Source organism: Bos taurus, chromosome 11, assembly GCF_002263795.3.
Source record: "Bos taurus isolate L1 Dominette 01449 registration number 42190680 breed Hereford chromosome 11, ARS-UCD2.0, whole genome shotgun sequence".
In the NCBI taxonomy this organism is placed as follows: Eukaryota; Metazoa; Chordata; class Mammalia; order Artiodactyla; family Bovidae; genus Bos; species Bos taurus.
This window is the reverse complement of record NC_037338.1, coordinates 106,045,460-106,066,315: the sequence shown is the minus strand read 5'-3', so window position 1 is coordinate 106,066,315 and position 20,856 is coordinate 106,045,460. Positions and strand designations below refer to the sequence as shown.

At 68.2% G+C, this 20,856-nt stretch overlaps 1 protein-coding gene across 2 annotated transcripts; it reads left to right on the top strand.

The window, feature by feature from the left end:
- The first annotated feature begins 711 nt into the window (after positions 1-711).
- On the top strand, positions 712-20,446 carry ABCA2 (ATP binding cassette subfamily A member 2). 2 transcript variants are annotated; one of them, XM_024999725.2, is made up of 48 exons: positions 712-872; positions 4,367-4,460; positions 5,398-5,509; positions 5,614-5,777; positions 6,024-6,151; positions 6,350-6,436; positions 6,711-6,929; positions 7,245-7,612; positions 7,819-7,978; positions 8,805-8,933; positions 9,019-9,186; positions 9,253-9,349; positions 9,583-9,756; positions 9,836-9,938; positions 10,018-10,132; positions 10,266-10,456; positions 10,559-10,709; positions 10,785-10,989; positions 11,107-11,271; positions 11,359-11,539; positions 11,614-11,826; positions 11,905-12,101; positions 12,182-12,364; positions 12,521-12,705; positions 13,088-13,208; positions 13,455-13,691; positions 13,771-13,977; positions 14,198-14,300; positions 14,398-14,693; positions 14,764-14,977; positions 15,066-15,171; positions 15,270-15,381; positions 15,454-15,514; positions 15,594-15,768; positions 15,904-16,019; positions 16,097-16,244; positions 16,324-16,447; positions 16,561-16,693; positions 16,809-16,926; positions 17,163-17,341; positions 17,416-17,557; positions 17,635-17,769; positions 18,016-18,119; positions 18,197-18,289; positions 18,621-18,723; positions 18,794-18,931; positions 19,011-19,217; positions 19,712-20,446. In XM_024999725.2, exons 1-48 carry the CDS (start codon positions 807-809, stop codon positions 19,745-19,747), a joined length of 7,263 nt encoding a protein of 2,420 aa, XP_024855493.1. In that variant the 5' UTR covers positions 712-806; the 3' UTR covers positions 19,748-20,446. The 2 variants fall into 2 exon arrangements, with proteins under 2 accessions (XP_024855493.1, XP_024855491.1); XM_024999723.2 differs by lacking the exon at positions 712-872 and adding an exon at positions 3,133-4,170.
- The last annotated feature ends 410 nt before the right edge of the window (positions 20,447-20,856 follow it).

Sequence of the window (20,856 nt, the reverse complement as noted above, 5' to 3'; positions counted from 1 at the left end):
GCTGCCCTTCTAGTCAGTACGTCCCCCCACCAAGGTGCAGGTGGGGTTGCCCCCAGTCCGGCAGGAAAGCCAACTCTTTGAGCCTTTAGAGACATGCCCGCTCTGCACAGGTAGGACCTGCATCCGAGGCTGCGCGCCCCCTCCCCAAGTGTGGGCAGCTGTCCCCCACCAGCCCCCAAGTGCCCCAGGCACTGGGATCTGGCTCTCAGGTTCAGATGAAATTCCTGCCATCGTCAGCTCTTCTGCGCGGAGGGCAGACAGAGGTGGGGACCTGGTGGGGAGCGAGCATCCCCCAGCATCCCCCCAGGGGCCACGGGCCGGGGCCAGGGTCGACCTCGGAGCGCCTCTAAGAGAGGACTATTTCAGGGGTTGGGGTGCTGCGCCTCGGCTCGGCGCCCGTGGGAGAAGAGCGCCCTGGGACTGAGTCGGGGATCTCGGTTTACGTCTGGGTTCTTGGGCGCATCACCTCAACGCCTAGAGGGAGGGGGGCAACCAGAAAGCCTCTCGTGGCGGGTCAGAGCTCCGGGAACCGCCCAAACGCCGGTGGGCAGGCGACCCGGGTCGGGCGACGTGCGGAGGGCACCCGGCGGCCCCTTTAAGCGGGGGCGGCGCAGGCAGGGCGCGGGCGGGGGGCGGTGCGAGTCGCTGCCGCCGCGGCCGCCGAGGCGGAGCCAGCGCCGAGCCGGTCCCGGAGGCTCGAGACCCCGCCCCGCGCGGGCGATGCCGAGCAGCGCGGCGGGCGGCGGGCGGCGGGGCGCGCAGAGGAGCGGGCCGCAGCGCGGAGGCGGCCGGAGCGCGGCCCCGCCATGGGCTTCCTGCACCAGCTGCAGCTGCTGCTCTGGAAGAACGTGACGCTGAAGCGCCGGAGCCCGGTGAGCGACCCCCGGCGCCGCGGGCCGGCCGGAGCCGGAGGCTGCGGGCACCGGGGCCGGCGGCGCGCTCCCCGCGCGCACGTGCGGCGGCCCGGCCGGGCGCGCGTGGACCCCAGGCGGGCGGGGCGGCGGGTGGTCGCCCCTTCCTGCCCTCGCCCCTGCCCGCGCTCTGGCCTCCAGAGAGGGGGCTTGGCTGTACCCGGCCCGCCGCCCGCGTCCGCTGACATTCGTGGAGCTCGGCTGAGTCACGGGGCGGGCGCCCTCCGCAACGCGCTCTCCCGGGCCAGCCTCAGGGCTGGAAGGTGGCCCCCGGCTCCTGGGGGAGCGGGAGGCCCTGCTTCCCCCGGCAGAGGACCGGCTGGGAGTCTGGGTCCGACTCAGAGGCGCTGAGGTCTCTGGGCCCAGCCCTGGTGCCCCTGCAGGGACCCTGCCCCTCCTCCAGGCGCAGCCCTCTGTCCTTGGACAGGAGCCTCTCCTCGCACACATCCACCGACCCTCGCTCACGGGCTCGCGCCGCGTCCTCGCTGTGCCTGCCTTGGCCCGCCCAGGCCCTGCCGCACCCTTTTGTCCTTCGGGGCCCTCCTCCCTGAAGCGGTCCACTCTCCACTCCCCCAACCCGGCCTCCCCCCGGGACTGGGTCCTCTGACCACCATGCTCCCCAGCCCTCTGCCCTACCCTTGGGGGTGCAGGGCACAGCACCTGTCAGGGGCTGAAGCACCGGTGAGGAGTGGGGCTGGGGCGGTATGGGTGTCATCACACTGACCGCCACTGCTCCGGCCTTGGGAAGGGCAGGGGCATCTGCTGGCCTGCCCAGATGGCACCAGCCACATCGCAGCAAGGCCTGGGCAGCTCGGGTTCCTGACAGGACACTGGGGATTTTCCAGCATGGGGCTCAGGGCAGGTTGGGGTCTGGAGATGGAACCTGAGGTGGAGGCATCCTCCTGCTCCTCTGGAGTTTGGGGGCTCCTGTCCCACCTGGCCCCGGGGCCCCTTGAGCCGACCTGCTCCTGCCTGGGCCCCTCCCTGAGAGGGGTTTCAAAGTGCACAGCGGGAAACCCAGACCTGCAGATGGGCAGGGTAGCCGTCATCACCCTGGCCTGGCAGGATTCCCCTGGGCACCTGGCCCTGGCAGGGAGCCAGGCTTGTGTTCGCTCCCTGCCCGCGGCGCCCGGGGCTGGCTGGCACTGGGCTTGTGGATCAGACCCGCAGCCTCTGGTGCTGCCTCCTCTGCTGCAGGTTTTGGGTAACTGGGGCCAGCAGGGCGGGGCCCTGGGGAGGGATTGAGACTGGACGTGGGCATGCGTCAGTGTCAGCCCTCAAATTCCTGGCAGGGAGGATGGGAGCTAGGAGCAGAGGCTCCCATGAGGGCCCCAGCATCTCCTGGGGACCCCAAGGCTCAGGGAAGTGGGCACCTGGCAAGCAGGGGGGAGGTGCCCACTGACTTACACCCAGGAGTAGCCCCCGAATGTCAGGTTGGGCCTCCCCAGAGCCTTCCTTGCCCCGCCCCATGGTGCCCCCAAGGATGGCTGGGCTTGTGGAGGTCCTTGGCCTGTGGCCACAACACAGCAGGAATTCTTCCTCCAGGTGGCTGAGGCCTCGCTGGGCTCACGCAGGGAGCTGGGGCAGGCTAGGTGGCCGGCGCACTCGTCCACTTTTCTGGGAGGGTCTTGGGCGTCACAGTTGGCTCCCTGGACTTGGCTGGCAGAGGGTCTGCCTGCGTGCTGCGTGCCTCGCTGAGGGTGCATATGTGCCCTGGGAGAAGCCTGGTCTGGGGCAGGAACCGAGGCTCTCTGTGCCTGGCTCGCTCCACCTCCCCAAGCTCTGCGCCTCGGTTTCTCCATTTGCCGGTGTGGACCTCGGTCTGGATCCCAGTCTGTTCTGGGGCTTCTGGCTGCTCCTGGTGGGGGGACCAGGTCCCTGCAGTCGGGGGCAGCGCCTCCGTCCTCAGGCCTCACCTGTTCTCTTCTGGACGCAGCGGGAAGGGCCCGGAGGGGACACACGGGGCGCTGGCCCGTCTCCAGGGCCAGGGGTCTGACCACCTTGCAGACCGCTGGGTGGGGCGCCCAGGTGGGGCTGAACCTGCACTGCCTGCGGTAACTAGATGCCCCTCTGGCCACCCGCCCGCCAAGCAGGCCTCCCTCCTCCCAGCAGCTCATGTGCGGCCGTTGCTATAGCAATGAGGAGGCAGCAGGCCGGTTGCTGCAGTTACTCGTGGAGGTGTGGTGCCCGGAGGCAGGGTGGGGGTGGGTGGGGCCGGCTCAGCGGCCGTGACCCCAGCCACGCTCGGTGTGCAGGCGGCAGGCGCCTGTCCTGGTCCACGATGCCTCCTGGGCTGGCCTCAGGCTGGCTGCTGGCTCAGGGCGGGGGTGGAGGCTGGCACGGGCTGGGGCGGGCGTGGGGCGCAGACACACAGCAGGGTGTTCCACACCACAGAGCCCTATTGTCAACCCAGTAAACACAGCAGCATCTGGCCCCGCCCTGGGGGACCAGGGCTTGGGCCCTGGGCCAGAGAGAGCACCGCTGGGTCAGCGCTCTGAAGTCAGTTTGGTGTGGGGGTGAGGCTAAAGGAACCTTGGTGCCTCCGCAGAAGCTCAGTAGGGGTAGGGGTCAGGATGTGCCCTCGGGTGGGCCAGGGACCCCCAAAGAGCAGCCAGCCCAAGGTCCGCCTCCCCCTTCCACCGTGCCCTCCCTGAGCCAGGAGGGGTGCAGGCAGGAATGGAGGGAAGTCTGGACCCCAGGCACTTCTTTCCCGCTCCAGGCAGGCCCCAGCAGGGCTCACCTCGGTGCTCAGCCTGCAGCCAAGTCTCCCAGGGAACCCTGATGAGAGGCCCCAGGCAGGCAGGGCCGCGCCCACTCGAGCCACCTGGGGTCGTGGTGGGCCGGGGCAGGAGGCACCTGCGTCTCAGGGTCAGGGGGCGGGGGGGTGCTGTCAGACCCCTGACCAGGTCTTCCCCGAGGCTTAGGGCCCAGGGCTACAGCCAGGCCCTCCCCTCACCCAGGCCTCACCTTCTTAGGCCTTTGCCAGCAGGGGAGATTGATGGCGCTACAGCTGCAGGGAGGAGGGCTGACCCTGGGGGCGGGGGTGGGAGTCACAGGCAGTCCAGACACTCCTGGATCCTCTGAGATCTTGCCCAGGCGGCCCTGCAGGCAGGCAAGGAGCTGGGCGACGCGTGGGTCAGCGTGGACCACAAGCTGCCTGATTTGTCCCTGCCGGCCTTCAGCGAGGCACATCTGGACTGGGTGTGGAGACCTGGTTCGCTTGAGCCAGAGAACACTGACCCTCTCGCTCCTCAAAGAGGTTCTGGAAGGAAGGGGCTGTGATCTCTGTGGGCTTGGGGGACCTGGGTGGACCTGTGGCCCCTGGCGGGGCACGCAGGGTTCAGTGGGGCTGGGCTGGCCCTGGGAGGGGTGGGTGTCTCTCTGAGGGAGAGTAGGGTTTGGGTGTGTCCTGTCCGGCCCTGGGCAGGTGGCCTCACTCCGCCCGCCCTTTCCAGTGGGTCTTGGCCTTCGAGATCTTCATCCCGCTCGTCCTGTTTTTCATCCTGCTGGGGCTTCGGCAGAAGAAGCCCACCATCTCTGTGAAGGAAGGTGAGGGGCTTCTGGGGCCCGGCCGGGAGGGGCGGGCAGGCGGCCCTCATGGCGTCTCGCACACCCGTCGGTGTGCACACGGCTCCTCCGGGCACAGGGGTGCCCGTCCCCGCCGCGGTCCCACGCCCCACGCCTGGCTGGGCTGGGGTGACCGTGGCGCTGGGTCTCACTGTCTCCTCTGTTCTGTTCTGCCCCCTCCCCGCCCTGCATGGTCTCTGTCCTCCTCCTGGGCCTGCATGCAGTCTGTAAGTGCGTGGTCGCCTCCCGGCTGGCCCGGGCAACCTCAGGAGCCCTGAGGGGCTTCCTGGTGAAGCTTGCGCCCTCCCCCGCCCCTCGCTTGCACTAACGGAGTCTCCTGGCCAGCTGGGTCCTGCAGGGCCCCTGCCTGCTGTCAGGAACAGCTGGCTCAGTGGGGTGGGGGTGGGGTGGTGGGAGGTCAAGGCTGGAGTCCCCTGGACGTCGGTGGCTCCCTGGTCAGGCTCCCCGGTGTCACTCAGGGTGGGGTTGCCTGGCCCTGCTGTGCAGGGCTGCAGAACCTGGCCGCTGTCCACTCAGACCTAGTGGGCTCTTGCGTTCACTCTACTAACCAGCTGGCCAGAGAGGTCAGAGGTCACTGCCCAGTAGGGGCCCCCTGTGCTCCTGAGCCCTGGGGGCAGTGCCGCCTTGTGTTCTTGGTGAAGCAGTCAGAGCGCTGGCTTTGGCTGGTGGAGGGAAGAGGGATGCTCTAGCAGTTGTGGGGAAGGGATGGTGAGATGCCCTTTGACCTCTGACCTGCTGGGGTCATCTGCACTAGAACACTCAGCCTTCTGTTTCCTGTCTGCTGCCTGCAGCTGCTTTTCTTCCTGACTTTCTCTAAATCTCTCTTCTCGGCCTCTGTCTCTTCCCACCCCCCAACCCCGCCCCTCCCCGGCCCTGGGCCCTCTCGCCTGCCCCCCAGCCTTCTACACGGCGGCGCCCCTCACCTCCGCCGGCATCCTGCCGGTCATGCAGTCGCTGTGCCCCGACGGCCAGCGGGACGAGTTTGGCTTCCTTCAGTATGCCAACTCCACGTGAGTGCCCCGCCCCCGGCTGCCCCGCCCCGGGCCTGGGCCCCGCCCCCGGCTGCCCCACCCTGGGCCTGGCGGCCTGCAGGTGACGGCCAGTGGTGCTGCAGGGTCACACAGCTGCTGGAGCGCCTCAACCGCGTGGTGGAGGAGGGCAACCTGTTTGACCCGGCGAGACCCAGCCTGGGCTCGGAGCTAGAGGCGCTGCGCCAGCACCTGGAAGCCCTCAGCGCCAGCCCAGACCCCCTGGACGGCCGCGCAGCCCGACCTGCAGGTGCGCCTGGGGGCGGGGCGGTGCCGGAGCCCTCGGTCAGCGGTCAGCGGGGTTTGAAGCCGGGCTCGGGTGCCTCCTGCCGCGGGTCCCACGCCCACACCCCTGCCCGGTGCTCACCTGGTGGCTGCTGCCCGTCACCGTGGCTCAGCCACAGTGGGAGCTGCTAGGAGCTCAGTTCTGAGGCCCTTTAGGGCTCTCTGGCCCCGGGCAGGGCCGGCCTTCAGCCCTGTCCTTCTGCCTGTCCAGGGTCCTCCTTCTCTCTGGACTCGGTGGCCAGGGACCCGCGGGAGCTGTGGCGCTTCCTGACGCAGAACCTGTCGCTGCCCGACAGCGCGGCCCGGGCTCTGCTGGCCGCCCAGGTGGACCTGCCTGAGGTGAGGGCCAGGAGCCTCAGTGGAGCGCCTGTGTCTGCTCCTGGGAGCCCCCTGCCCTGGTCCTCCCCCTGGCTTCCGTGGGGGTGCAGGGCTCCTGTGTCTGCTCCTGGGGGAGCCCTGGCCCTGGCCCCCCGCCGGCTCCCGTGGGGGTGCAGGGCTGGAGCCCCAGCAGCTGAGCCACGACCCCCTCACGCTCAGGTCTATCGCCTGCTTTTTGGCCCTTCGCCTGGCCTGGATGGGGGTTCAGGGCCCCCCAGGAATCAGCAGCCCCTGTTCCGGATGGAGGTGAGGGACACACGCTGCCTGCTTCTGGGTGGGTGAAGAGAGGGCTCCCCTTGAGGGTGAGGGGGTCCCCAGGAGTAGGTGGTTGTCCCCAGGAGGCAGGGTGGGAATGCGTCTCTCTCCCTCCCCCTGCCCCCACCTGCTGTTGCAGGACCTGGGTGGTCTCAGACCCGCCCGCTGGGTGGGGCAGGGTAAAGCCCTGGGCCCTGTGGGCCAGGCCTTTGGTATTCTCTTGGCTGGGGCTCCTTTCAGCCATTCCTCTGCACCCTGCCCCCAGGAGCTGCTGCTGGCCCCTGCTCTCCTGGAGCAGCTCACGTGCATGCCAGGCTCCAGGGAGCTGGGCCGGGTCCTCACTGTGCCCCGGGGTCAACAGACAGCACTGCAGGGATACCGGGACGCAGTCTGCAGAGGGCAGGCTGCAGCCCGTGCTCACCGCTTCTCGGGGCTGGCTGCCGAGCTCCGGAACCAACTGGATGCAGCCAAGATCGCCCAGCAGGTGAGGCCTGCCCGCCAGCCGGCCTGCAGATCTGGCACCTGGGCGAGGGGGTGTGCTGGGGCTCCTCGGGAGTGCCTGGGCCCGGGCTCTGCCTAGCTGCCCTTGGGTCCCCTGCCCTGGGCCTTCGATCCAGCCTGTCTTCCCGTCCCTGGTTGGTGCTCCTTGACCCCCGGGCTGCTCCCCTGCTCGCCTCTTGTGTCTCCTGCGGGTGTCCTCCCCATTCCACGCTGACCTCAGCCTGCCCTGCAGAGCAGCCCCCAGACCCTGCGCCTGCCCCTGGGCCTGCGTCTGCCCACTCGCCCCATTTCCCCTCAGCTGGGCCTGGATGCCCCCAGTGGCTCTGCCGCCCCACAGCAACCGCCACCCCCACCGCGGCTGCAGGCACTCCTGGAGGACCTGCTGGATGCCCAGAAGGTCCTGCGGGACGTGGACGTCCTCTCAGCCCTTGCCCTGCTGCTGCCTCAGGGCGCCTGCGCAGGCCGGGCTCCTGGGCCCGCAGCCAGTGGCCCTGGCGGGGCCGCCAACAGCACTGGGGCTGGGGCAGGCCCCGGCTCCAACAGCACAGCTGAGGAGGGGGCCCCGCCCGCTGCAGCCCCGGCCCCCTCGGACGCGCTGCAGGGCCAGTGCTCCGCGTTCGTGCAGCTCTGGGCCGGCCTGCAGCCCATCCTGTGTGGCAACAACCGGTAGGTGGGTGGCAGGGGGCGGGGTGAGGAAGCCGGGGGTTGCTGGGCCTGCCCCCAGGCCTGGCTCTGATGCCCCCTCCCTGGTCCTGGTCCATGGTCCCCTACTCCATGCCAATTGTTTGACACCTGCACCCACTCGGAAGCCCCGCGCCCACCCTTCCCTGCCGATGCCCCGTCCTACCTCGAGTCTCGCCTGCTTGCCCCAGCACCATCGAGCCTGAGGCGTTGCGAAGGGGCAACATGAGCTCCCTAGGCTTCACGAGCAAGGAGCAGCGGAACCTGGGCCTCCTCGTGCACCTCATGACCAGCAACCCCAAGATCCTGTACGCACCCGCGGGCTCCGAGGCAGACCGTGTCATTCTCAAGGTGTGCGCCGCGGGCGGCCTGTGTCCTCTGGGGCAGGAACTGAGGAAGCTGGGCAGAGGGCTCTGCAGGCTGGGGACGCAGTGTGGGGGGGCGGCGGTTGGTAGAATTGGCACGAGAGGGGTGCAGCCCTGGCTCTTGAGAACTCCGGGGCTTGGCTCTCTGGGTGAGGGGACCTGTGAGCAAGTCTGAGGTGCAGGGGCACTTTGAAGGCTGCCTTGAGGATGCCCTGCCTGGCTGGTGTGGCGCAGGGTCCTGGCTGTTTGAGCATGACCAGGGCTGGGCAGCACTGGTGAGGGTAGAGGAGGGGCCGCAGGCAGAGACCGTCCAGAGCGTCGTCCGCTGGGTGAGATTTGGGCAGGGCATCTGCGTGGTTTGGGACCAGCTGAGAGCAGTGTCTGTGGCCCTCCCGGGTTGCAGTCTGGAAGAAGTAGAAACCAGGGCTGGAGATGGTCCAGGAAGGGGAGGGGCTGTGGAGGGGTTCCCTAGGATGAGCATGGGGGGAGATGAGGGCCAAGTGTCAGGGCCACTCGAGACGTACGTGGAGGGGTCCCACAAAGGGCCGGGGAAGACACCGCTGGTGGCAGGGGCTGGGGAGGCTGTGCTTTCCTGGGAGCCGGGCAGAGGGGGTTTCAGGGGAGGCGCTGAGCAGAGGCCTGGGAGGGAAGGCCTTGGAGCTTCCAGGGGCCATCTGGCCAGACCTAGATTGGTGGTTGGTGGGGACTGGCCAGTGGGTGGCCTCCAGCCACGGAGGGAGGTAAGGAGTGAGAAGCCCGCTGCTGGCTGGGGTCCTTCCGTGAGCCCCATGCTCTGCCCTCACCCTCTGCAGGCCAATGAGACCTTCGCCCTTGTAGGCAACGTGACTCACTACGCCCAGGTGTGGCTCAACATCTCGGCGGAGATCCGCAGCTACCTGGAGCAGGGAAGGCTGCAGCAACACCTGCGCTGGCTGCAGCAGGTGCTGGGGGCCGGGCTGGGCGGGTGTGGCAGGTCCCCCTTGGCCAGCCCAGGCCACCCTCTGAACCGGTCTCCCCCTCCCCCAGTATGTGGCCGAGCTGCAGCAGCACCCGGAGGCACTGAGCCTGTCACCCGAGGAGCTGCCGCCCGCCCTGCGCCAGGACAATTTCTCACTGCCCAACGGCTCAGTCCTCCTGCAGCAGCTGGACACCATTGACAATGCGGCCTGCGGCTGGATCCAGTTCATGTCCAAGGTGGGTGGGTGGGCCCCATGGGCCCTGCGGGTGCCCAGGTCGCCTCTCATGACTGTCCTCTCTTAGGTGAGCGTGGACATCTTCAAGGGTTTTCCAGATGAGGAGAGCATTGTCAACTACACCCTTAACCAGGCCTACCAGGATAATGTCACCGTGTTCGCTAGTGAGCCAGCCCCCTGGGCAGGTCCCCAGCCCGGGTCCCCCGCCTCTCCCCTGCCCGAGACCTTCCCATCCCGGTCCCCCTTTACGGTCAGTCACCCGCCCCGCCCCCACCCCCGGCCCCACCCCGCCCCCACCCCCGGCCCCACCCCGCCCCGCCCCACCCCTCGGCCCCGCCCCCACCCCTCGGCCCCGCCCATCTCCCCTCCCTCCGCCCCGCCCCTTCTCCTGTCCCAGGTGTGATCTTCCAGACCCGCAAGGACGGTTCCTTGCCGCCCCACGTGCACTACAAGATCCGCCAGAATTCAAGCTTCACGGAGAAAACCAACGAGATCCGCCGGGCCTACTGGCGGCCGGGGCCCAACACCGGCGGCCGCTTCTACTTTCTATATGGCTTCGTTTGGATCCAGGGTGAGGGCCGACCCTGGGGCCGCGGGGGGCGGGGCGCAGCCTCCGCTGACCACCATCCTCTTGCTCCTCCCACCCGCAGACATGATGGAGCGCGCCATCATCGACACCTTCGTGGGCCACGACGTGGTGGAGCCCGGCAACTACGTGCAGATGTTCCCCTACCCGTGCTACACGCGGGACGAGTGAGTGCCCACCGAGCGCTGGGCGCGCGCTGGGCGCCGCGTCCGCCCGCCTCCGCCTTACGCCCCTCCCTCCCCCCAGCTTTCTGTTTGTCATCGAGCACATGATGCCGCTCTGCATGGTGATCTCCTGGGTCTATTCTGTGGCCATGACCATCCAGCACATTGTGGCTGAGAAGGAGCACCGGCTGAAGGAGGTGGGGGAGATGGAGGAGGGGAGAAGAGGGAAGGGGTGGGGCTGAGGAGGGGGGCGATGGAGACAGGTGAGAGGTGGAGAGGAGTACAGGTGGGGAGCAGCCGTGGGCAGCCCCTTGCCCTGCTGCCCCACAGGTGATGAAGACCATGGGCCTGAACAACGCGGTGCACTGGGTGGCCTGGTTCATCACGGGCTGCGTGCAGCTCTCCATCTCGGTGACGGCGCTGACCGCCATACTCAAGTACGGCCAGGTCCTTGCGCACAGCCACGTGCTCATCATCTGGCTCTTCCTGGCTGTCTACGCCGTGGCCACCATCATGTTCTGGTGAGTGCTGTGTGGCAGCAGCGGGCTGGAGGGTGGACTTGCTTCGAGTAATGACCCAGGACTCGGGTGTGGTTGACGGCCCATGGCCCTGCCTGCCCCCAGCTTCTTGGTGTCCGTGCTGTACTCCAAGGCCAAGCTGGCCTCGGCCTGCGGCGGAATCATCTACTTCCTGAGCTATGTGCCCTACATGTACGTGGCTATCCGTGAGGAAGTGGCCCACGACAAGATCACCGCCTTCGAGAAGTGCATCGCGGTGAGGGTCATGGGGGTGGCCCAGGCTTGGGGGTGTCCGGCCTCCTTTCCTGCACTGACACTGCTGTCTCCTCAGTCCCTGATGTCCACGACAGCTTTTGGCCTGGGTTCCAAGTACTTTGCTCTGTACGAGGTGGCAGGCGTGGGCATCCAGTGGCACACATTCAGCCAGTCTCCTGTGGAAGGGGATGACTTCAACCTGCTCTTGGCTGTCACCATGCTGATGGTAGATGCGGTCGTCTATGGGGTGCTCACGTGGTACATTGAGGCTGTGCACCCAGGTACCGAGCCCTTTGGAGGGGAGGGGAACAGGAGAAGGGGGCTATCTCTAGGGGGACACATGGCATGGGGGGGGACACTGACCCCAGGCCCTGGGTCAGCCTCCCCTCTCCCCATAGGCATGTACGGGCTGCCCCGGCCCTGGTACTTCCCACTGCAGAAATCCTACTGGCTGGGCAGCGGGCGGACGGAGGCATGGGAGTGGAACTGGCCATGGGCTCGCACCCCCCGCCTCAGCGTCATGGAGGAGGATCAAGCCTGTGCCATGGAGAGCCGGCGCTTGGGTGAGTGGACACCAGGTGGGGACTGGGGCAGTTGCTGACTTTGGGGGGCTGAGGACATCCTTGGTGCTCACTCTGGCCCCCGTGCAGAGGAGACACGGGGCATGGAAGAGGAACCCACCCACCTGCCGCTGGTAGTCTGCGTGGACAAGCTCACCAAGGTCTATAAGAACGACAAGAAGCTGGCTTTGAACAAGCTGAGCCTCAACCTCTATGAGAACCAGGTCGTGTCCTTCCTGGGCCACAACGGGGCTGGCAAGACCACCACCATGTGTGTGCCGGGGGGTGGGTGGCAGGGAGGGCTCCCTGCAGGAGGTGGGGCCGTGACCTCACCTGTCCGCCCAGGTCTATCCTCACCGGCCTGTTCCCACCTACATCGGGCTCGGCCACCATCTACGGGCATGACATCCGCACGGAGATGGACGAGATCCGCAAGAACCTGGGCATGTGTCCCCAGCACAATGTGCTCTTCGACCGGCTCACGGTGGAGGAGCACCTCTGGTTCTACTCGAGGCTCAAGAGCATGGCCCAGGAGGAGATCCGCAAGGAGATGGACAAGTGGGTGGGGCTTGGGTGGATGCGAGGCTGCAAGCAGCAGCACCCCAGCCCTGCGGCTTACCTCCCGTCTGCCCCCAGGATGATCGAGGACCTGGAGCTCTCCAACAAACGGCACTCGCTGGTGCAGACGCTGTCCGGCGGCATGAAGCGCAAGCTCTCGGTGGCCATTGCCTTCGTGGGCGGCTCCCGGGCCATCATCCTGGATGAGCCCACGGCCGGCGTGGACCCCTACGCGCGCCGCGCCATCTGGGACCTGATCCTGAAGTACAAGCCGGGTGAGCGGGTGCGGAGGGTGCAGAGAGCGGCCCCCTGCCCGGCCCCACCTGGCCGCCCCTCTGACCCCCGTCTCCCCCAGGCCGCACGATCCTCCTGTCCACCCACCACATGGATGAGGCTGACCTGCTCGGGGATCGCATTGCCATCATCTCCCACGGGAAGCTCAAGTGCTGTGGCTCACCGCTCTTCCTCAAGGGCGCCTACGGGGACGGCTACCGCCTCACGCTGGTTAAGCGGCCTGCAGAGCCCGGGGGTCCCCAAGGTCTGTGCGGAAGCCACCTGCCCCAGACTCTTCCTCAAGACCAGTGAGGTTGAGGGGCTTGGCTCTCACTGTGTTGCCCAGTGGGCCCAGGATGCTAGTTGGGCCTGGCCCACCCTCTCCCCCAGCCCCTGAGTGAAGCTCTTCCTACCCTCCCAGAGCCAGGGCTGACAGCCAGCCCCCCAGGTCCAGCCCAGCTGAGCAGCTGCTCCGAGTCCCAGGTTTCCCAGTTCATCCGCAAACATGTGGCCTCCTGCCTGCTGGTCTCCGACACCAGCACCGAGCTCTCCTACATCCTGCCCAGTGAGGCCGCCAAGAAGGGGGCCTTTGAGCGCCTCTTTCAGGTGTGTGAGTCCGGGCTGGGGTGATGGAGGAGGTGGGGCAGAGGTCTGTAGAAAGTGGGGGAGGTGGAGGAGGTGTGTTCAGCAGAAGAGGCGGGCCTGGGCTCAGGGGCGGGGCCAGCAGGGGGCGGGCCTGGTGGAGGAAGCAGGACTGGGGTCGGGGGCGGGGCCAGTGGAGGGGGCGGGCCTGGTAGAGGAAGCAGGACTGGGGTCGGGGGCGGGGCCAGTGGAGGGGGCGGGCCTGGTGGAGGAGGCAGGACTGGTCTCTGGGACTGGGGCAGAACTGGGGCGGGGCCAGTAGAGGAGGCGGGGCTGCCCAAGAGGTGGGCACAACCTGCCCCGCGGCCACCCTCTTTGAGGTGGGCCTCACGCAGGTCTTTCACAGCACCTGGAGCACAGTCTGGATGCACTGCACCTGAGCAGCTTTGGGCTGATGGACACGACACTGGAGGAAGTGTTCCTTAAGGTGTCGGAGGAGGACCAGTCGCTGGAGAACAGTGAGGCAGGTGAGACTCCAGAGCTGCTGATCAGCTCTGCCCCCATACCCTGGCTCCGCCAGCTCTGAGCGCGAGCCTAGGGTTGTCACTCTTACACTGTCTCTGGGGGCCAAGGGTTTTAGGTGGGAACAGGGAGCCAGGAGACCCCAGGGTCAGGCTGGGGCTGGTGCCTGGGGTGGGTGGGTGCGGGAGTGTGGAGGCCTGCAGCTGAAGACCGCCCTGAGCCCCCACGCGTCTCCCCTGGCACCTCTGCAGATGTGAAAGAGTCTAGGAAAGACGTGTTACCGGGGGCTGCGGACCCGGTATCGGCGGAAGGTCCTGCGGGCAACCTGGCGCGGTGCGCGGAGCTGGCCCAGTCGCAGGTGTCGCTGCAGTCTGCATCCTCGGTGGGCTCTGCCCGTGGTGACGAGGGGGCCGGCTACACCGATGTCTACAGCGACTACCGCCCTCTCTGTGACAACTTGCAGGACCCTGACAATGTCAGCTTGCAAGGTGGGGGCTGTTGGGTACTGCCGGGAGGGTCCCTGGAGGGTGGAGCGGGGCCCGTGCTCAGCTCCTGCCTCCTGTGCAGAGGCAGAGGCGGAGACCCTCGCGCGGGTTGGCCAGGGCAGCCGCAAGCTGGAGGGCTGGTGGCTGAAGGTGCGCCAGTTCCACGGGCTCCTGGTGAAGCGCTTCCACTGCGCCCGGCGCAACTCCAAGGCACTGTCCTCTCAGATCCTGCTCCCTGCCTTCTTCGTCTGCGTGGCTATGACCGTGGCGCTCTCCGTCCCAGAGATCGGTAAGGCTGCCTAGCCAGATATCCGGACATCCGCCTGCTTGGGAGCCACATGGGGGGGCCCTGGGCACAGTAGCTGAGGCTGGTGGGCACACTCTGGGGTTCCTTTGGGGTGCAGACTCCAAGCTTGGGTCCCCTGTGGGTACTAGGAAGAGGGGCCTGGGCCCGTGAGGTGCTGGCAGGCTGTAGGAGCTTGCTCAGGCTTCCCCGCGTTTCCCACCAGGCGACCTGCCCCCGCTGGTCCTGTCCCCCTCCCAGTACCACAACTACACACAGCCCCGTGGCAACTTCATCCCCTACGCCAACGAGGAGCGCCGGGAATACCGGTGAGCCAGCACCAGGGCTGCCGTGGGGGGCAGGGGCTGGTGCGGGGGCTGGGGGGCTGGCCTGACCCCCGTCTGGGCTCGCTCTGTGCTTTCCCAGCTTGCGACTGTCCCCCGACGCCGGGCCCCAGCAGCTGGTGGGCACCTTCAGGCTGCCGTCGGGTGTGGGAGCCACCTGTGTGCTCAAGTCTCCGGCCAACGGCTCACTGGGGCCCACGCTGAACCTGAGCAGCGGTGAGTCGCGCCTGCTGGCCGCACGATTCTTCGACAGCATGTGCCTGGAGTCCTTCACGCAGGGGCTGCCGCTGTCCAACTTCGTGCCGCCCCCACCCTCGCCCGCCCCATCCGACTCCCCCATGACCCTGGACGAGGACCTGCTGCCTACCTCCGGGTCAGGTACTGGCTAGTGGGGCCGCCTGGGGCTCGGGAAAGCGGGGGCCGGGCTGACTGTGCGCTCTGCCTGCAGAGAACTGGACATCGGCGCCCTCCCTTCCACACCTGGTGCGGGAGCCCGTCCGCTGTACCTGCTCTGGGCAGGGCACCGGCTTCTCTTGCCCAGGCGGTGTAGGCGGGCACCCGCCCCAGATGCGGGTGGTCACGGGTGACATTCTGACTGACATCACGGGCCACAATGTCTCCGAGTACCTGCTCTTCACCTCTGACCGCTTCCGGCTGCACCGGTGAGCAGAGGGGAGGGGCGTTCCGGCCGTGGATGGGCAGCAGACCCCCACTGCCCGCCTGGCCTCACAGGCGGTTGGCTTCGCCCAGGTACGGGGCCATCACCTTTGGCAACGTCCAGAAGTCCATCCCAGCCTCGTTTGGGGCCCGGGCCCCGGCTATGGTGCGGAGGATTGCAGTACGCAGGGCTGCCCAGGTGAGCCCCGCTCGGCCCCGGGCCCTGCCGCATCCCGCCCTCCCCCAAGGTCTGCAGCGATGACAGGCTCTGGGGGGTCTCTCTATGTGCCCCCGCAGGTTTTCTACAACAACAAGGGCTACCACAGCATGCCCACCTACCTCAACAGCCTCAACAATGCCATCTTGCGTGCCAACCTGCCCAAGAGCAAGGGCAACCCTGCGGCCTACGGTGGGTGAGCGGGGCAGGGTGGGGCGGGTGTGCAGGCGCAGAGCAGGTCCTGAGGCCACCCCTGTGCTGCAGGCATCACCGTCACCAACCACCCGATGAACAAGACGAGTGCCAGCCTCTCTCTGGATTACCTGTAGGTGTGGGTGGGGGTGGGGGTGGGCGCCGCCACGGGACCGCGTGCCGGGCAGGGCTGAGGGCCTCCTCGCCCCCAGGCTGCAGGGCACCGACGTGGTCATCGCCATCTTCATCATCGTGGCCATGTCCTTCGTGCCGGCCAGCTTCGTGGTCTTTCTGGTGGCCGAGAAGTCCACCAAGGCCAAGCACCTACAGTTTGTCAGCGGCTGCAACCCTGTCATCTACTGGCTGGCCAACTACGTGTGGGACATGGTGTGCTCCCAGACCCCCGGCCGTCCCCCGCCCCCCTGCCCCTCGCTGGGCCCCCCGTCCTGCTCTGGGGACCCTCGCCCCTGTCCCCAGGCCTCTCCGGCTCTGGCCCCTCACCTGCCACCCCTGCTTCGGTAGCTCAACTACCTGGTCCCGGCCACCTGCTGCGTCCTCATCCTGTTCGTGTTTGACCTGCCGGCCTACACGTCCCCCACCAACTTCCCGGCCGTGCTCTCCCTGTTCCTGCTCTACGGGTAAGGGGCGATGGTGGGGGTGGGGCGGGGCGCAGGAGGCCGACGGCCCAGTGACGCCGCCTGGCTGCCACCTGCAGGTGGTCCATCACACCCATCATGTACCCGGCCTCCTTCTGGTTCGAGGTCCCCAGCTCGGCCTACGTGTTTCTCATCGTCATCAACCTCTTCATCGGCATCACCGCCACCGTGGCCACCTTCCTTCTACAGCTCTTTGAACATGACAAGGTGGGCCGGGGTGGTGAGGTGGGGGGTGGCAGGGCTGAGGCTGTGCCCTGACACCCTCCGCTCCGCCGTGACCCTCCAGGACCTGAAGGTTGTCAACAGTTACCTGAAGAGCTGCTTCCTCATCTTCCCCAACTACAACCTGGGCCACGGGCTGATGGAGATGGCGTACAACGAGTATATCAACGAGTACTACGCCAAGATCGGTGAGGCCGCGGGGCTGACGGCGCGGCCCCTGGCTGGGGGGCCTAGGCGGGCTCCAGACCTGGGGGCAAGCGGGTGCTCCTGAGGCCCCGGCCCTGAGCCAGCTGCCCCGCAGGCCAGGTTGACAAGATGAAGTCTCCCTTCGAGTGGGACATCGTCACCAGGGGCCTGGTGGCCATGACCGTTGAGGGCTTCGTGGGCTTCCTCCTGACCATCATGTGTCAGTACAACTTCCTGCGGCAGCCGCAGTGAGTGCGCGGGCCCTGCGGGTGGGGGCGGGGCTGGGCGCTGCCCTCCTGCGTAGCCCAGGTGCGCGGGCACCAGGTGGCATCAGCCACGCGCTGCCCCGCCCCCGCCCCCCAGGCGCATGCCCGTGTCCACGAAGCCCGTGGAGGACGACGTGGATGTGGCCAGCGAGCGGCAGCGAGTGCTCAGGGGAGATGCAGACAACGACATGGTCAAAATCGAGAACCTGACCAAGGTGGGCCCTGGGCGGCTGGGGGCGGGGCCCGGGGTAGGCTGGGGGCAGGCCAGGGGGCGGGGCCCGGGGTAGGCGGGGGGCGGGGCCTGGGGCAGGCCGGGGGGCGGGGCCCAGGGCAGCCGGGGAGTGGGGGCGGGGCGGAGCTCGGGGTAGGTTGGGGGCGGGGCCCGGGGCAGGCTGGGACCCAGTGGGAACTCGCGGGGCCTGCTGAGCAGCTGCCCTCTCACCTCCGCCAGGTGTACAAGTCGCGGAAGATCGGCCGCATCCTGGCCGTGGACCGCCTATGCCTGGGCGTGCGTCCTGGCGAGTGCTTCGGCCTCCTGGGCGTCAACGGCGCGGGCAAGACCAGCACCTTCAAGATGCTGACGGGGGACGAGAGCACGACGGGGGGCGAGGCCTTCGTCAACGGGCACAGGTGCGGGCAGGCGGGTGGGCACCTGGGCGGGCGGGCCGGCGGCAGCCCTGGTGCTGACGGCGCTGTGTCCCCAGCGTGCTCAAGGAGCTACTCCAGGTGCAGCAGAGCCTGGGCTACTGCCCGCAGTTCGACGCCCTGTTCGACGAGCTCACGGCCCGGGAGCATCTGCAGCTGTACACAAGGCTCCGGGGCATCCCCTGGAAGGACGAGGCGCGGGTGAGGGTTGCCCGGCGGGGGAGGCGGCCGGCGTGGGGGTGTGGAGGGGGGGTCCCTGACGTTCCCGTCACTCCCAGGTGGTGAAGTGGGCCTTGGAGAAGCTGGAGCTGACCAAGTATGCCGACAAGCCCGCCGGCACCTACAGCGGAGGGAACAAGCGGAAGCTGTCAACAGCCATTGCCCTCATCGGGTACCCAGCCTTCATCTTTCTGGTGAGCCCAGGGGTGGCACTGGGTACAGGATGGGGGATGGGGTGTGTTGGGGGGATGGGGGAGGATAGGGGATGGGGTGGGTTGGAGATCAGGTACCTCAACCTTCACCTTCCTGGTGACTGACCCCAAGGGTGGGATGAGGATCGGTACCCCATCTTTGTGTTCTTGGTGAGCCGGGTGGGAAGCAGCTGGTGGGGCCAGCCGGGGTAGACAGGGTACAGCGGCTGAGCCTGGCACTACCCCCAGGATGAGCCTACCACAGGCATGGACCCCAAGGCCCGGCGCTTCCTCTGGAACCTCATCTTGGACCTCATCAAGACAGGGCGCTCGGTGGTGCTGACTTCACACAGGTCCGCCCGTGCCCCGCCCCGCCCGCCCCCCCCACAGGGCCCTCCACTCCGTGCCAGCCTGTGGGTCTTGCCTGCAGCATGGAGGAGTGTGAGGCGCTGTGCACGCGGCTGGCCATCATGGTGAACGGGCGCCTGCGCTGTCTGGGTAGCATCCAGCATCTGAAGAACCGGTGAGCCCCGGCAGCGGGGGGCCTGGGGGGGAGGGGCACGGGGGGCGAGGGAGGGGGCGGGTGGCCTGGGGGGGGAGGGGCACAGGGGGGCGAGGGAGGGGGCGGGGGCCTGGGGGGGGAGGGGCACAGGGGGCGAGGGAGGGGGCGGGGGGCCTGGGGGGGAAGGGGCACAGGGGGGCGAGGGAGGGGGTGGGGGCCTGGGGGGAGGGGCACAGGGGGGCGTGGTCCCGGGCGGGGGCGGCCGAGGTCACAGGGGGCGGGGGGTCCACGGGGACAGGCCGAGACTGGGCCCCTCTGCTGGCTGGGGTGTGGCCACGAGCCTGTCCCACAGGTTCGGGGATGGTTACATGATCACGGTGAGGACCAAGAGCAGCCAGAACGTGAAAGACGTGGTGCGGTTCTTCAACAGGAACTTCCCGGAGGCCATCCTCAAGGTGGGCAAGGCCTGAGGGGCGGGGGGAAGGGGGCACCGCCCGAGCGGCCTCTGACCTCTGTGCCCCCCAGGAGCGGCACCACACGAAGGTGCAGTACCAGCTCAAGTCCGAGCACATCTCGCTGGCGCAGGTGTTCAGCAAAATGGAACAGGTGGTGGGCGTGTTGGGCGTCGAGGACTACTCGGTCAGCCAGACCACCCTGGACAACGTGAGTGCCCTGGGCTGGGGTCGCCCTCCCCGCTGGGCCGGCCCCCCGCCCACCCCCTGCCCCCGCCCCCGCCCACCAGGTGTTCGTGAACTTCGCCAAGAAGCAGAGCGACAACCTGGAGCAGCAGGAGACGGAGCCGCCCTCTGGCCTACAGTCCCCGCTGTGCCGCCTGCTCAGCCTGTTCCGGCCGCGGCCTCCCCCCACTGAGCTGCGGGCGCTGGTGGCCGACGAGCCTGAGGACCTGGACACGGAGGATGAGGGCCTTATAAGCTTCGAGGAGGAGCGGGTGAGCCAGGGGCTCGGGTCAGGGCTGCGGGCTGGCCGGGGGCCGGGCTCGGTTGGGAGTGGGGGTCGGGCTCCGCAGGGGGAGGGGCTGGGCTCAGGTTGGGACGGGGGCCGGGCTCGGGAGGGGCAGGGCCGGGCTACGGCGGGGCGAGGCGGGGCCTTGGACCCCGGCTGTTCTGAGCTGGGGCGAGGGCACAGGGACCCACGATACTCGGGAGTAGAGTGGATCTGGGAGGCCTGGGCGCAGTCAGGGGAGACAGACCACGCCGACCTCCTAGCACCTTGGAAACGGAGGGCGTTTTGGAGCCAGGCAGAACCGAGGTGGGCGGAGCAGAGCCTGGGACCAGCAGCCACCGGCCTGGCAGGGGCAGACCACCAGGAAGTCCGGCACTGAGAGGGAGCTCGGGGCGGACAGAGGCGGGAGGGCCGGCGAAAGGGCCGGCCTGGGCTGGGAGCGGGCTCACACACTCCAGCCAGCCTGTCGCTGTCCACCAGGCCCAGCTCTCCTTCAACACGGACACGCTCTGCTGACCGCCGGAGTTGCGTCAAGGTTACGCGGTGGGAACAGAAGTCAGGCGGTGGCCGAGGTCCCACGTGTGCCCTCCCCCCTCGCCCACCTGCCAGGCCCTGGAGTGAGCGGTCCAGGACCAAGGGCTTCAGCCCCCTCCAGCCCTGCCCCCTCGGCCGCCGCGCCGCCCTCCCCTCGTTGTGCCAAAGGCTGGCCCGCCCCGGGCTGCGCACACCCTCACCCTGCTCTGCCTTAAAGCCTTGGGGTCTGGCCGGCCCCTGGCCTCTGCCCTTGCCCAGCTCTGCCCACTACTCCCAGGGCCGCGGGGTGCCCCGGGCTGCCAGGACCGCCCGACCTCTCCTGGCAGGACCTGGCCTCCCCACGGGCTGAGCTCTTACACCCAGTTTGGATGGTGGCTGCTGCCGGCCTTGGGCTGAGGGGAGGGGTGGGTTCGGCCCCACCCGAGGCGCCTATTTATTTTGCTTTAGGATAAGGCTCCCTCACCCTGGCTTCCCGCAGGGAGGCTGCCAGGGGCGGCGGGCCGGGGGTCAGGAATGGAGACACTGGCCCCGCCGGCCAGGCGAGGGGCCTGACCCCCCTCCCCACCCCTCCTGCTGCCGTTGCCCTCACCCCAGCTCGGTCCCCTGCCCTCCCACCTGGGAGCCAGACCTGTACATAGCGCACAGATGTTTGTTTTAATAAATAAAGTCCATGCAAGCCTGTGTGTGGCGGGTGGTGTGTGGGGTGAAGGGGACCCACTGGATGCCAGGACACAGCGCCTGCCCGCAGGCACCGGGCTCTAGTTGGGGGACGCAGACAGGGTCAACCTGGAGGAGGGGCTGGGCTCCTCTCCCCTCACTGGCCCTTCTAACAGAGCTGTTAAGGTGCTGCTGGAAAGGGCCCGCAGGCAGGAGCTCAGGAGAGAAGAGTTTTCACCAGAGATGAGGCCCCTCGCGGGCCCTGAAGGGGCAGGGCGGGCAGCTCCACGGCCCCTCCGGCGGCTGCTCTGCGGATGTGGCAGGGGCGGCGGGGAGGCTGTGGTCCTGTTAAGGCTGGCACACAACGTGGTAGGCGGTTCAGACGACGCAGGCGGAGAAAGCACGGGCGGCGCGTCTATGCTTCCCATGTCCCA